This window comes from Emys orbicularis, chromosome 2 (genome assembly GCF_028017835.1).
Source record: "Emys orbicularis isolate rEmyOrb1 chromosome 2, rEmyOrb1.hap1, whole genome shotgun sequence".
In the NCBI taxonomy this organism is placed as follows: domain Eukaryota; kingdom Metazoa; phylum Chordata; order Testudines; family Emydidae; genus Emys; species Emys orbicularis.
In genome coordinates, this window is record NC_088684.1 from 46,775,791 (window position 1) to 46,791,805 (window position 16,015).

Consider the following 16,015-nt stretch of genomic DNA (forward strand, 5'->3'; position numbering starts at 1 on the left):
CGAACTACTGGAATGAGGCCCTCCTCGCTGGGACCGTGGGCGCATGCGGAAGGGGCGGGGCTTGAGCTCAGCCCTGGCCCCGCCCCCTCTGGTCTCCTGTCTCCTGCGCGGGGCGGAAAGGACGGAGAGCCGCGTGCTCGCTCCAGGGCGGTGGGGCGGAACTGCCCCTCGCTGGGGCTGCGCGCGCCTCACTCACCTGAAGCCCCCCCAGCGGCTTAGCGGAGACGGAGTCAGGCTTGGGCCTGTGCGAGGGCGGCAGGGATCGCAGGCACTGGGCCGCGCGCTCCTTTTTTCACCCGTCACGGATAATTATTATATATTGGTGAAATGTTATTACCCATTTAAGAGCCAGCGGTGCCCAAGTAGCTGGCAGGAGCCTGATGCAGACTGGATCAGCCTCGTGTCCGCCTGTCTGGCCACTCCCAACCCTGTCTACACTTAGGCTATGTCCTTACTACGGGGGGTGTCGATTTAAGATACGCAAATTCAGCTACGCTATGACGTATCGGAGCCGACTTACCCCGCTGTGAGGACGACGGCAAATCGACCTCCGCGGCTCCCCCGTCGACGGCGCTTACTGCTACCTCCGCTGGTGGAGTAGAAGTGTCGATTCGGGGATCGATTGTCGCGTCCCGACGAGACGCGATAATTCAATCCCCGAGAGATCGATTTCTACCCGCCGATTCAGGCAGGTAGTGTAGACCTGCCCACAGACACAAGTTCTCTGATACAGGCACAGGCTGAGGCTCAGCCTGCGCTGACCTGTTCTCCTTCCACCACCGCAGCAGGGGATATTTTGGTGGGTCAGCCAAAGTGGCCTCCCATGCCTCCTTTTCCTCTGAGTAGCTGATTTCTAGAGCCCAACATGGATACAAAATCTATATCTGTATCTGATCCGCAAACACGGTACATGGCTATAAAGCGGATGTCCGCAGATTTGCAGGGCTCTACTGATTTCATCCAGACAGACTTAGTACAGTCTTTTGTTCCCATCCATTGTAAGGGGCAGAATTTGCTGACAAGAAAGCCAATTGATTGTCCAGGACTGGTGTGGAGTGTTGTGGCAGCCTTGTTGGTTCCAGAATATGAGAGAGAGAAGATGGGGGAGGTAATATCTTTTATTGGACCAACTTCTGTTGGTGAGAGAGACAAGCTTTTGAGCTTACACAGAGCTCGTCTAGTTCCAGTAAAAAAATATTCTCACCTATCTTGTATCTCTCATATTAAACTTGAGTAGGCAATAAGAAAACATTGGGTCAGTTCTCACAGGAGACTATCAATGCCTACCTGAGGGCATGCAAGTTGTCAGGGGTCCTCAATCTTGCCAACTTTTTACCTGTATCACATCAGTTATTGAGAAACATAACTGTGGCAAATAATTTTTTTTAGAATCTGGGATTCTCAAATCTCCTTGACCCTATTCAGTCTGGATATGTTAAAGAAAGTGCATTTGCTGATCTAATCACAGAAGAAGATAAGGTATCCACACTTGTTCCTTTAAATATGTCACCTATATTTGATACCACTGACTACGGGCTGGTCTACACTAGAAAATTAGATCAACCCTTACCCATGAAAGCTTATGCCCAAATAAATCTGTTAGTCTTTAAGGTGCCATCTCCTTGTTGTTTTTGTAGATACAGACTAACACGGCTACCCCCTGATACTTGGTCCCCTGAACAATGTAGTTAAGCCAACCTAAATCCCTGTGTAGACAGCACCAGATTGATGGAAGAATTCTTCCATTGATTTGGGTACTGCACCTCGGAGAGATGGATTATCTATGCTGATGGCAGAATGTCAGCATAGGTAGTGTCTAAACTGAAGTGCTACAGTGTCACTGTAGGGTTTCAAGAGTAGACAAGCCCTGTATGTTGGAATAAGGGTTAATTGAATCATTTTTCAGTGGCTCTACTCCTTTCTTTCAAGTCAAACACTGTAAATGTACTTGCAAGGATCAAGAAGGAGTCCCACCCTATTGTGAAGTATAGGTGAACTAGAATACATTGCAATGGACAAAGACCTTGATATAATAAGCATTATGGAAACTTGGTGGCATGACAAAAATTAACAGGATACTGTAATACTTGGTTACAAACTATACATGAATGCCAGGCTAGACCAAAGATGTGTCGGAGGAGTGTTGTAGCTAAAGGATTCCATAAAATCTAGAGAATTAAAAAAGAGAGGGCCACTCACTATGTATCCATTCTATAGGGTACAAATCCCAAGGTGTAAACATATTAGTATAGCTATACTACCAGCCTCTAGATCAAGAAAAGGAAATTGAATATACCTGTTATGAGAAACCAGATAGGCAACAAAATCTAACACAGTGATAATAAGGTATTTCAACTACCCACATACTAACTGGTCAAATGACACAACAAGAGAAAGCCTAGAGAAACAATTTCTTGACACTTCAGTGATTGTTTTTTTGGAACAGCTAGTTATAGAGTTAATTCAAGAAGTGACAGTAGCTGAGCCACATAATAATTAGATCCAACATCCAAGGAGCATACCCAAAAGTGACACAGTGACATCAAACTTTAGAAAGGAGATTTCAATAAAATGAGGTCACTCAAAAAAGGCCCTGAAGTTAAAATTAAATAAAGTAAAATACTTAAAAAACAAAGAAACAAAAAATAGAGTCTCAGTAGCCCAGGAGTAAACTAAGATTACTAAATGGGAAAGTTTAAGAGGCTATTCAAGCCAAACAGATATCCTTCTAAATTTGGAAATCTGAACCTAGTGAAGCCAATAAACAGCAACATAAATCATAGCAAGCCACAAGTAAGAGGGCAATAAGAAGGATTTTGAGGAGTAAACAGCAAAAGGTGTAAAAACAAACAACAAAAGATTCTTTAAGTACTGTACAGCAAAAATAGGAAGCCTGTGAAAATGGATCACAATGGCTTAAAGCGAGCCATTGAGGAAGATAAGGACACTGCTGAGAAGCTAAATGATTTCTTTGAATCAGTTCACTGAAGAGAATGTTGGAGAGCTTCCTATCCTGAACCTGCTCTTTTCTGGTAAAAGGTGAGTTACTCTCTGAGAATGATGTCAGAAGAGGAGGTTCTGAAATAAATGCATATTTTAAAAAGTAATAAATCAGGGCCAGAAAAGTTACATCCAAGAGTTCTGAAAGAGTTAAGTGTGAAGAAAATGAGCTGTTAACACAAATATGCATATTCTCATTTAAAACACCCACTGTTCTAGAGGATTGGAGGGTGGCAAATGTGCTAGGGGAATTATAGACCAGTATGTCCTACATCTGTATCTGAAAAATTGATTGAAATAATAATTAAAAATCCCCTCCCCCCCCCGAAGAGCATGATATGACAGAGTCTAACCGGTATTATTTCTGCAAAGAAAAATTATGTCTCACTAATCTATTAGAATTCTTTGACTGAGTCAAAGTGGTGGATAGAGAACCAGTCAACATAATTTATTTACACTTACAAAAGGCCTTTGATAAGGTCCCATACAAGAGTCAACTAAAAAAGTAGTAGGAGAGGCAACATTTTAATGGATCAAAAACTGTCTAGGAGACAAAGCATGGTAGATGGTTAATTTTCATCAAGACGAAGATTAACAGTGGAGTGCCTCAAGGTTCTGTACTCAATCCTGTTTAATATATTTATTAATTTCCTGGCAAGGGAAATGGGTAGTGAGGCAGCAAAAGTACTCCACTTTCATGTACTAAAGTTGCTGAGATTTCTGGTAAAAACTATATTTCCATATTTCTTTCTTTATGTTATTTAATCCCCATGTGTAATGGCTTTAAATGTGGTAAAGTGCTTTTTGGCCATGAAATTTTAATTATTTATTTAAAGCAAATACTATAAAAAGAGTATAATAAAAGACTTTTTACAAGATAAAAAGCAGTAAGATAAGTAGAAACAATATTACAAAAGAAAAAAAGTGAATTTTATTGCTGGTGAAATATGCTGAATGAACAATTCTGAAGTCTTCCATTTATCAACAGAAAAGATACAACTGACTGACAAGCTGAGTGCGTTTTTTCCCTGACCTGAAGGATCTAGAGCAGTGGTTCCCAAACTTGTTCCGCCGCTTGTGCAGGGAAAGCCCCTGGCGGGCCAGGCCGGTTTGTGTACCTGCCGCATCCGCAGGTTTGGCCGATCGCAGCTCCCAGTGGCTGTGGTTCGCTGCTCCAGGCCAATGGGAGCTGCTGGAAGCGGCGGCCAGTACGGCCCTTGGCCTGTGCCGCTTCCAGCAGCTCCCATTGGCCTGTAGTGGCCAGTGGAAGCCGTGATTGGCCGAACCTGCGGATGTGGCAGGTACACAAACTGGCCCGGCCCGCCTGGGGTTTCCATGCACAAGCAGCGGAACAAGTTTGGGAACCACTGATCTAGAGGTAAGAGGTCACACTCTACACCTATTCAATCCTGGGCCTCTGCTGAGGCTGCCAAGAAGGTTGCCAAGAAGGTTGCACAGTATAGGCTGGTGGTGAGCAAGAGAATGAATGGGGCATGTTCCTTTCCCCAACTTTTTTACTACAGTGCACTCCATTTATCAGAATCACTGATATAAGATTCAACCATGCATAGCAGGGATCGGCAACCTTTGGCACGCGGCCCGTCAGGGAAATCCGCTGGCGGGCCGAGACGGTTTGTTTACCTGAAGCATCCGCAGGTTCAGCCGATTGCAGCTCCCACTGGCCGTGGTTCGCCGTTCCAGGCCAACGGGGGCTGCGGAAAGCAGCGGCCAGCACATCCCTCGGCCCGCGCCGCTTTCCGCAGCCCCCATTGGCCTGGAACGGAGAACCGTGGCCAGTGGGAGCTGTGATCGGCCAAACCTGTGGACGCTGCAGGTAAACAAACCGTCCTGGTCTGCCAACGGATTTTCCTGATGGGCCACGTGCCAAAGGTTGCCGATCCCTGATGTATAGTGATCAAAACCACTGGGATAAAATCATTCCTATACTAACCTATATTCCACTGTAAGTATCAAAAACACTGGGATAAAAACATTCCTATACTAACCTATACTCCGCTTGTAAGAATTAAATCATCCGGGACAGATGTGATTCTTATAAAAGGAGTGCACTGACTGTACCTTGTTGATATTCACCTGTAATGGTTGTCAGTCTGTCCTACCCCCAATTTCCTTCGTAACTACATGTCTGTGCCTAGTAATGACAATTGGCAGGATGTTCTTCAGTAGGACCTCAGACCTGTGGAAACCACTTCCTCTCCAGCCGCCGCCGCCACGGGGGAATCCGCCTGCAGCTCCCCCCAGACACCTCAGCTCTGTGCAGCTGAAGAGCTGAGCTGCCCGAGCGCTACCGGCTTCACGGTTTGCCGGGCAGCCCCCAGACCTCCCGACCCTGCGCCCCCGGCCGGGCGCTTCCCCTCCCGGGCTCCGCTGGGGAAGCGTCTGGCCGGGGGCGCAGGGTCTGGAGGTCTGGGGGCTGCCTGGCAAACCGTGAAGCCGGTAGCGCTCGGGCAGCTGTTTCGCGTGGCTGGGAGGGAGGAGGAGGGGGAATGCGGGGCGCTCAGGGGAGGGGGCGGAGTTGGGGCAGGGACTTTGGGGAAGGGGTTGGAATGGGGGCAGAGTTGGGGTGGGGCCGGGGAAGGGGCGGAGTTGGGGCGGGGGTGGGGCAGGGAAGGGGCGGGGCCCGTGGAGTGTCCTCTTTTTTAAATGTTTTAATATGGTAACCCTATTCGTGGGTGACTACCCACATGCGTCTGACAAAGTGGGTATTCACCCACGAAAGCTTATGCTCCAATACATCTGTTAGTCTTAAAGGTGCCACGGGACTCTCTGTTATTTATAGCAAGTCTCTTCATAACCCTGCATAAGGCAGGTGTGCTGGCAGCAGTGCAGCGTTGCCTCCTTCCCCCCATGACCTGACCTTGGGCTGGCAACAGTGCAGTTGCTGATTGTGAGATTACCTTATGTGTTAGTGTACCTCCAACCATGCCCGGACTCTGGACTGGCAACAGTGGAATGTCCCCTGCCCCCACCCGTACTCCGGCTAGCAGCAGTGCAACCTCTTCCCTCCCCTCCTGCGTCCGTCCTGTCGCCGCGCCTGCGCGCAGTCAGCAGGCGGAAGTAGCTGTTATTCCCCTCCCAGGCGACAAGTGGCGCTGCACGCCCCGTGCCTCAGCGAGATTTGGTTCTCGCCGCGCGGGAGCGCGCACAGGGACACGCTCGCGGATTGCGGAGCGGGCGGCGCCGGCTGAGGAGGTCGGAGGTCTTTCCCCCTCCCCGGGATGTGGAAGCTGATGTCAGCGGCAGGGCCCGCGCCCGCCCCAGGTAAGGGCTGACCGCAATGCAGTGTTCCCTACCCCCAGCCCCTTGGCCGCTGGGCTCCTGCCCGCTCCCACCTGGCCCCGCTGCCCGGCGGGATCCGCCCCGGGTACTGGGACCGAGGCCGGCGGGCACGTTGCGTTGAGGGTGGGGCAATGGGGCGGCGCGGACTCAGGGGTCCTGGGGCGGGGGGCAGTGCCGGGAACCCCCCCCCAGTCACAGGTGCTGGAATTAGGGGCGCTGCTGCTGCTGCACCCCTTGGGTTGAAGTGGTTTCTATCAGATACAGGCTTTTCCATGTAGTTCAGTGGCTTTCAGCACCCCCACTATACACATTGTTTCAACCCCCACAGTGTGTGAGTGCAACAGGTGAGGGGCCCGCGGGGCTTCCAGCCCCTGCTGGCGGGGGAGGGGGGTGCACTGCAGTGTCTGTGTTCCCTCTAAATAAGGATTTTAAATTGCGTCTAATCTGGATGGTCTCCTAACCGTATCAGAGCCTGATTTAGTCACCTGAATGATAGATAGCATGTGGCCATGAGTTCCACAGGCTAAATATGCCTCCTTTAAAACATATATTTTACTCGTTTTAATGTGATTGCCTTTTCAGTTTTGTTCAATTCCCCCTTTATTATGTGAGGGTGTGTATAGGAGTGAATGTAGAAACATACCTTTTACTTCCATTTGCTTTCTCTTTGCCATTTATTTTATGTTCCTCTGTCACGACCCCTCTTATGTCTCATCTTTAAATATGCAGTGTAGTTATTACCTCATCCACCTTGTCTCTCTCATCCCTATATAGTTACTCTTGAGGTTTTTAAATATGAAATTATTTCTGTGCATTTGATCATTTTCATCACTTCTTTGAAGCCTTCTTTTTTTTTAGATGATGTGACCAGAACTGATCACAATATTCTAAATGGGGTTGTGCTATTGATTTTATGTAATATTTCCAGTTATTATTTTCTGTCATTCTTTATGCAGGTTAGCAGTTCGTTTGTATTTTTGACTGCTGCTGTGCGTTTGGGAGAGGTTTTCCTTGAGTTGTCTACAATGCGTCTTTTTGTTTGAGTGTGTAAAGTTAATTTAGGACCCTGTATTTTGTATGAGCGGTTCAAATTTATTCCTTCCAATATGCATTACATTTCTATGTGTCAACAATGAACTTTCTCTGCTATCGAGCTTTGTCAGGGCCCTCCAGACTTTCTTAATCATCTATATACTTGCCTATCCAAAATAACTTTTTATTTACTTTGACCATCCTAAATTTTGCCACCTTGCACTTCATCCACCTTTCCACTTCATTAATAAATATATTAAATAACATCAGCAACATATAGCTAGTGTATGCCAACAGCCAGAATTATTTTTTTTAACCACTGTGTCATTTGAGTCTGCTCTGAGCAGGAACTTTACCTGGGCTACAATGACAGTGCAAGAATTTGATTAAAACTTTTGTAGAACACAGTCTTGTGGCCTCAGTTATACTGCTTAGTTAGCTGATAGTTTAACTGAGGGCAGCAATTGTATTTACGAGAAAAAAGTTTTACTTCATGTTGTACAGTGAGAGAGGCTGGGTAAATTTCTTCAGTTGAATTAAAATGTGAAAAGGTTTTGGGGAGAAAAAATACTTTAAATTTTTAAATAAATTCTTGAGGAAAATAGTCCATCCTCTTTCCTAACTATGATCTGAATTTTATTGCTTGAAAAAGATATCAAATAGCTGGAGGCATGTAGGCTCCAGAAACGTCAAGTTGTAGAATACATGCAGCATGGGTAGCTGCAGTACCTGTGTGTGGTGGAACTATCTTTCTTGCATGCCTCATCCCTGACCTGACTAGGGTATTTTTCAGGGGGATCATTTATTCTTCATGCCTATTCATTCTTTGATTTCTTGACTAAGGAGTGGTTTGTACTAGAAAGTTTTGCTGGCATAGTTATGTCAGTTAGAAGTGTGGAAAAAGAATCATACCCTTAACTGACCTAGCCATGCTAGTAAAAAGCGCTGTTGTAGATTTTATTCAGGGAACTGGTATAAGCCATACTGGCAAAATAACTCCTCTAGGGTTGTTTGTTATACCGACAAGTGTAGACAAGGACTAAAATGGCCAATGAGGGAGACAATTACAATCTGCTTTGGTGATGGTACGTGTGTTGTGAAAACTTGCCACTAGGAATGAGACTGAAAACAAATTAATTTAATTTAGGTTCCCCAGAAAATTGTTAAGTTCTTGGTAATTCACTGGTGTAATTAAAACTAAGCATTCTAACTTTGATTATGGAAGAATGTAATAATATTAGGAAACTTAAAATTGCAGAGGAAAGAAAGACTTGCCTTTAATTTGGACAAATTCTGACTCAAATCCTATAGGATTGATCCTTGAAACTATATGGCCTTGAGGTCAGGTATGTTCTTTCACACTATCAATTGAGTCCTGAGGAGCTCAGATCTTACATTTTATTGCACTGAAGGGTTTTGGATGTGAGATGCTCTACAATCTTCCAGAAACCAATAAAATACATGTATAAGGTACTGTATTTCCAGAATTGGCAGTCTTAAAAGTATCTAGGGAATAAATACAGGGGTGGAAGTCAAACTGCTGGGGGTCTCATTTTCTCAGTTGCACCTGTTGCATACATGCAAGTGTTGGGCTGATTGGGTGCAGTTTTGGCACTGGCAAGTCACTTCTCTTCTTTTTCTTAGTTTTATTAGCTGTATAATTTGGGCTTCATCTTTTCTATCAGTCTCCAGTTGGAAGGTGACTGACACGATGGAGGTCCTCGTTCTTGAAGGAAGAATCTCCATTTTCTTGGCTACTATCACATATAGAAGGGAGTGTTTCTACTCTCTCAATCTTTTTTTTTTTTTTTGGGTCCTCCTCCCCTATAAACAATGTCAGTGCCTACAAGTGCTGCTGCTTTTAGTTTCCCAAACCACCCCAGAGTAAGTGTGTTTGGGTTAATTTTAATACTGGCAACAGGGTTCTAAGTAGTGCAGTGAAACTGAGTAGAATCTTTTTAGTAATTCTACTGCTCCTTAGGGAAGTGATGAGCAGCAGCAGAGGTACTGTTACTGTCGTATTTGAAAATTACCTGCACAGGGCTAAGGGCTATAAAGTGACTCTTTCCTTAAATGAAAGCTTGTGTTCTGTAGAAATTGGTGCCTTACCCCCTTTACTCACCCACCTTGATCAGGAAAAGTTTCTTTCTACTGGCAAATAGGTGAACATGTTTTTCAAGTTCACTCAAAATGTATGCGATTGTGCCATGTTGTCTAGATGACAAATGCCAAGAGTGGAATAGAACAATCAGTCAAAGTGGAGTGGATATTTATCAACTATGGTTTGATTTCTCTTGTAGATCATCCAGCATTCAATTAAAAAGTGGTAGGATTTTTTCATCTGAATCTCTTTTGCTAGTTGTCTTTCTGAATAGTATTCTGGAATAGCAGTATGATATACTTTTTTCCTTCATATAAAACCTAATGGTTCCCAAAAGTGGTACTGTACATTTCCTGTAAGTAGTACTGCAAGTTGTTGTTTTGTTAGCACTGTGATGCACTTTATTCTCTGGAAGATTGCCGCAGAACTATGAACTACTTTTTCTGTCACAACAGTGAGTCCAGCTCAAGTGTGCAGGAGCCAGTGAGAGAGAAAAAAAATGTAGCTGTAAAATAAAATTGCACTTCCAATCCTGCCCAATACACCTAGGATTACAGGACTGAGTTTATTATATCTTGGCAAAAGCTTTTAAATGGCTCACAAGTACTTATGTTTTTCTGCTGTTAAATATTTGTTAATTTTGTTGTTCTCAGCAGAGCCATATCGACTTTTGGTTGGTACTGAGTATGTTGTTGGACGCAAGAACTGCGCAATTTTAATTCAGGATGATCAGTCAATCAGTCGAAGTCATGCAGTTCTGACAGTCACCCACCCTGAAACTAACCTTGTAAGTATCCACTTTACTACATTATGGCTATATGACCTAAAACTGACTGGGTTTAGGGATACTCCCCCACCTTTAATATATGCTTCAATCTGAAATCAATTCCAGTCTTATTCCAACAAACCTACATTTTACGGTGGCAGTAGACGCATGCTATCTTTTTCTTGAATATTTCTATGGGCTTGTCTACACAGGGAAATTGACCAACAAAACTATAGCGCTGTAGTAATATCAGTATAATTCCCCCTGTGGATACTCTTATGCCCACACGGGGAATTATACTGGTGTAATTATACCAGTAAATTTCCCCATATAGACAGGCCCCATAAGGTTTGGTATTGAATTGTGACTCACTTCGCTTTCTGTGTTCCAAACTTGTGTCTTTGGGTATGTCTACACAACAACTAGACACCTGTTGCTGGCCCATGGGGCTTGTGTCATTGCTGTGTAGACTTCCAGGCTTGGGCTGGAGCCTGAGCTCTGGGACCCTGCAAGGTGGGAACCCAAGACTAGAAGTGTACACAGCAAAGAAACAGCCCCACAGCCCGAGCCCCAAGAGCCGGAGTCAGCTGGGACAGGCCAGCCATAGGTTTTTCTTTGCTATGTAGACATACCCTTTAAGGCCACACAGGTTTAACTCCCACTGACTTCTTGAGGTAGGTGAGTCTCACTTATGTAACTGAGCAAAAAAGGTTTGTCCTACACAGAAACACTTTTCCTGTTATTTCCCGTGATTAATATAACCCTTATGTAAGTTACATACTAACATTACAATTGGGGGGGGGGAGGATTGTAAAGAGTAAAAATGATCAATTAAGGTATTTGAATGTGAATATTCAATTACCTTTATGGTTTGTTTATTTGGTGACTATCACATATGTAAAAAGTCACCTTAGAATGGAGTTCTGTAATTTGAGGCACAGTAGTGGACCCTAGCTGTAGCACAGAGGCTCATTAAAGTCAACGGGGCTCTGTATGTGTGCAGGGTACACCTGCATGCATTGAGTTGCAGAAGTAGAGCTTTAATTCTGACCCACAACAAATACTTATGAATATCTACAAACTCTAAAGGTAATAGACTAGCTTTATATAAATTTCTCCATAGCTTCTAGACTGGTCACAGCGAAGGCAAAAAATTAGCAATGTTTCACAAAGATTTACTAAAAAGGAAATCTGTAGTGGTAGGAAATGCACCCCAACATCACTAGCACATCCTGATATTGGTACATGGGTACAGATGCATTGGTATCATGAGTACCATATAACAGAAGGTAGAGGTAGTGAATTATAGCAAAACAAAGTTGAATGCAAAAAATACTACTTCTCTTAAGTAGTTATGGAGAATTTTTTGTCTCAATTGTTTGTCATGGAAAGCAGGTGATAAACTTTGAACTGCATAGCTAACATATTTGTCCCAATATACTGTATATTTTTAGGACAGTAATAAGAGTATCTCATAATATGTGCTTTCATTTTATACATCTGTTGCTTCTTGTTCTTTAACAATATAAGATAATTTTTTGAGTACCTAATAAGACTTTACAAATTTATATTCATTTTCAGAGTCAAGCTCTCTCAGTCCCTGAATTGATAATACAAGACACCTCGAAGTATGGTACCTTTGTTAATGGAGAAAAAGTTTTGAATGGTACTTCCAGAACTCTGAAGTCTGGTGATAGAGTCAATTTTGGAGTCTTTGAAAGCAAGTTCAGGTGAGAACTAGTTGGATTGATTCTGAAATGCTGAAATAAAATTGCAGCTGCCAGTTGTAATTTTTAAAAATAGTACCACAGGGTGTACTTAAGGAGGTAAAAGAATAAAGAAAATAGTGATAAATTTCTATAAAGAAGGAAAATAAAGTGATATATATGTTCAAGCCGCATTCTTGTAGAAGGTTCTTCCTGTGAATTGACATTGAAACCTTTTGTGGTAAAAGATTAGCCCATAAGTGACTCTGCATCATAAGCATTAAGTGTCCTAAAATTAGCCCAAACAAAGAATAAAAACCCTATTTAATAAAACTGTTCCTAAAACATCCATGAGCATTTACAAGAGGAATAAAAATTGGGGGTTGAGATGAAGTTTGGCAGAGCCTCCTTCCACTGTTAGTGATGTGGAGAGAAAGGAAGTGAGGTAGCTGCAGAGCTGCACTCTTACACAGCCTTGGATTTAAGCGGTAAGGCAAGGCAGTGCTTTCCCTCATAAATATACAGTGGTACTCAAGGAAGAAATAAAGTAACTGATAATGATAACTTTTTTTTTTTTTTTAATGACTGTTAAATCGGTGTTAAAGGAGGTTGGAAGCTGGCTTAGTCTCTTAAATTGGACTCCTACCGGACTTAGTGCTACCAGTGTCATTAGTTTGTAGCAAAACAGAACTCTTCAGTTCTTATAACAATAAGCTATTTTAGTATATCGTATTTAGCAAATCTATTTGAAACATGTTTCAGAAACTAATGTCCTAGAACCATATACAGTCATGACTTTAGCACCAAAAAGTTGAACAATTTTAAGCCAAAGAACAATGTACAATACAGTCTTGGAAGATAGAATCGTAGGACTAGAAGGGACCTCGAGAGGTCATCTAGTCCAGTCCCCTGCACTCAAGGCAGAACTATGTAATAAACACCTGTCAGGGATGGCCTAGTTGTCTAACCTGCTATTAAAAATCTCCAATGATGGAAATTCCACAACCTCACAAGGCAATTTATTCCAGTGCTTAACCACCCTGACAGGAAGTTTTTCCTAATGTCCAACCTAAACCTCCCTTGCTGCAATTTAAGCCCATTACTTGTCCTGTCCTCAGAGGTTAAGGAGAATAATTTTTAAGAAAATAACTTATTACTGCAGAGTAAGCATAAGTTAGTAGCAATAATCAACTCCTCAGTATTCAAAATATAAAACTTTCAAGAGATGTCTTGGCACAGAGGTTCCCAAATACTTTTTGCTGTGATCCTCATGGGAGTCACACAACAGCCTTGCCAACTCCCATTCGTCTGAGGCAGCAGGTGACTCAGGAAAGGTGACTCATGCCCAAGGTGGCAGTAGGACTCTCTGGCTCCATCTTTGGAGGAATCCAGGGCAGCATGGTGTCACGGAGTCCCCAGGCGATGTTCTGGAACTGCTCCCCACAAAGCCAGTCAGGACTTTGGGGAGCCTCCTCTCCCTCAGAGCAGACTGTCTTCAGGGCAAGAAGCTTACACGGCTTCACCTCCTGGGTCTGACCCTGGAGCATTCAGCATATGCCCCTCCGTGTGCTTCCCACAGCGAGCCCGCCCAAGCGGGGTCCTGGGGAAGCCAGAGGGTCCTGCACGCACCCCCAACTTTGCAGTCAGACGTGACTTTCAGCCAGCCAGTAAAACAGAGGTTTATTAGATTACAGGAACACGGTCTAAAACAGCTTGTAGGTACAGAGAATGGGATCCCTCAGCCGGGTCCATTCTGGGGCCCAGCGAGCCAGACAACCCCGTCTGCACTCACTCCCCGTCCCCAGGCTGCTCCAAACTGAAACCCCCTCCAGCCCCTCCTTTCTGGCCTTTGTCTCTTTCCCGGACCAGGAGGTCACCTGATCTCTTTGTTCACCTTTAGCTATCCCCTTGCAAGGGGGGAAGGGCCCTGGCCATCTGTTGCTAGGAGACAGATTGTCGGTCATTTATGCACACTGGAGACTTAAGAAATGCATAGGGGAAACTGAGGCACCCACACAGTATTCAGAGGAAACATTAAGAACAGTCCCAGTTCGTCACACATGGCACAGAGAGGAGGCCTGGTCCGATCTCCACCTGCCTTCACTCCTTCAAACTCCAGAGGGTTTAATGTACATGGGGCTGCAGCTGGCCACGTGTCCAGGACAGGGCAGCAGGGAGGAGAGCACTCAGGGAGTCCTCCGTAATCTGTAAGGGGAGGAGGGGGAGAGCAGCAAGCTGCTGCTAGGGCTGCAAGTCCTGCCCCTGAGGACTCCCTGTGTGCTCTCCCAGCTGCTGTCCTGCCCTGGCCTAGACATCCGGCTGGCCATGGCTCTATACACCAGCTTGTTTCTCCTCCCTGCCTCTCCCCCCCCTCTCCCGCGATAACCATGTCATGCTCCTCTTCCCTCCCGCCCCCCGCTTCCAGTTTGAAAACCAATGGCTTAGCATACGGGTCCTGTTGGTTTTATCTCGGTTTATAATAGGTTTGGAAGAGCTCTTTTCATATGCTATAGCCCCTTTTATGGATTGTGCCACATGTGTAGTAGTGCATCATTCTGCATAATTCCCAGCACAATATCCAATAGTTCGACCTCTCCAGTTTCTAACTATAACCGTTGCTGGCTATTTATAATATTTTTTCTCATGACTGGATGTCGTTGCTCCGTTAATGTATGCAACTAAGCTACATAAGAAATTTGTGCAGCTTGACGTATCTGCCCTTTTTTGTTACAAAGGACAGAGGGAAGAAACTAGGAACATCTTCATGTGAAAACTTGCTAATGCATTCTCCCTCTCTTGCCATAGAAGGAGGAGGATTAGCCCTTTAACTAATATGTCAAGATATTCAGAGAGACAAAGTAGATAAGGTAATATATTTTATTGGACCAACTTCTGTTGGTGGAAGGGACAAGCTTATATTACCTCATCTACTTTGTCTGTCTTATATCCTGGAACCAACAAAGCTACAACACTGCAAACAAGACATTCAGAGGCACAGCCACATTCATGTAACAATCTTGTATCTCTAATAGCTGTTAGCCCTGATGCCTTCAAGCTATCAGGAGCAGATGTGCTAAGGATTCCTCCCTCCCTTCCCCCCCCCCCCCCACTGCAGAACTCTATTGCTTTCTCCCTCTGCACCCAGGAAAGTTAATACTGACAGGGTCCACAATAATTTGACTGCAAAAATCCCAGTATTTTGAAAATGGAGATGTACCTCTTGTGGAGTTGGGACTTCTTTTCTACACCCAATCCTCCTCCCAGTCCCAGGGTTTTATCCTCCTACTGTGGAGGCAGTGGCACTGGAACAATTTTTATAGTGGGGGTGCTGAGAGCCATTGAACCAAACTGTAAACCCTGTATTTAATGGAAACCACTTCAAGACGGGGGTGCTGCAGCACCCCTAGTTCCAGCATCGATGAGGGGATAAAGCCCTTAAAGAATCATATAATACTGTAATAAAGCGGGGGACAGGGGGGGAATTAAGAGTCAAAGCCAAAGAAGAAAATGCGTGTTTCTCAGCCAAGACTTAAGGGATGGGAGACTTGATGAGGAAGAGCGATGCAGATTCAGATTAGAGGAGCTGTATAGAAGAAGGATTTTTTCCAGTAACAGGAGAGAGAGGAGGCAGTGCTGGGAATGTAAAGGGAATGGACAGAAAATTGAACTTGTAACAAATTTAAAAAAAAAGATATTTCACACTTAATGGGAATGAAGGGTTCTTAACCAGTATACATTTAAATTTAGGCTGAACAAAATGAGTGCATTCTTTAAAACAGTGACTCGCAACCTTTCCAGACTACTGTACCTCTTTCAGGAGTCTGATTTGTCTTGCGTACTCCCAAGTTTCACCTCACTTAAAAACTACTTGCTTACAAAATCAGACATAAAAATATAAAAAAAAATTGCTTACTTTCTCATTTTTACCATATAATTATAAAATAAATCAATTGGGATATAAATATTGTACTTATAATTCAGTATATGGTATATAGAGCAGTATAAACAAGTCATTGTATGAAATTTTAATTTGTATTGACTGTGCTAGCACACTTTATGTAACCTGTTGTAAAACTAGGCAAATATCTAGATGAGTTGATGTACACCCTG

General features: G+C 44.1%; 1 protein-coding gene across 1 annotated transcript in view; it reads left to right on the plus strand.

Annotated features, from left to right (window-relative positions):
* Positions 1-6,166: 6,166 nt before the first annotated feature.
* Positions 6,167-16,015, plus strand: part of NBN (nibrin) — a 59,828-nt gene continuing 49,979 nt past the window's right edge. Inside the window, exons 1-3 of the mRNA XM_065398709.1 lie at positions 6,167-6,282; positions 10,087-10,220; positions 11,781-11,929. Of these exons, the coding sequence (XP_065254781.1) occupies positions 6,240-6,282; positions 10,087-10,220; positions 11,781-11,929 (326 nt within the window). The 5' untranslated portion in view covers positions 6,167-6,239. The remainder of the gene's footprint in view (positions 6,283-10,086; positions 10,221-11,780; positions 11,930-16,015) is intronic.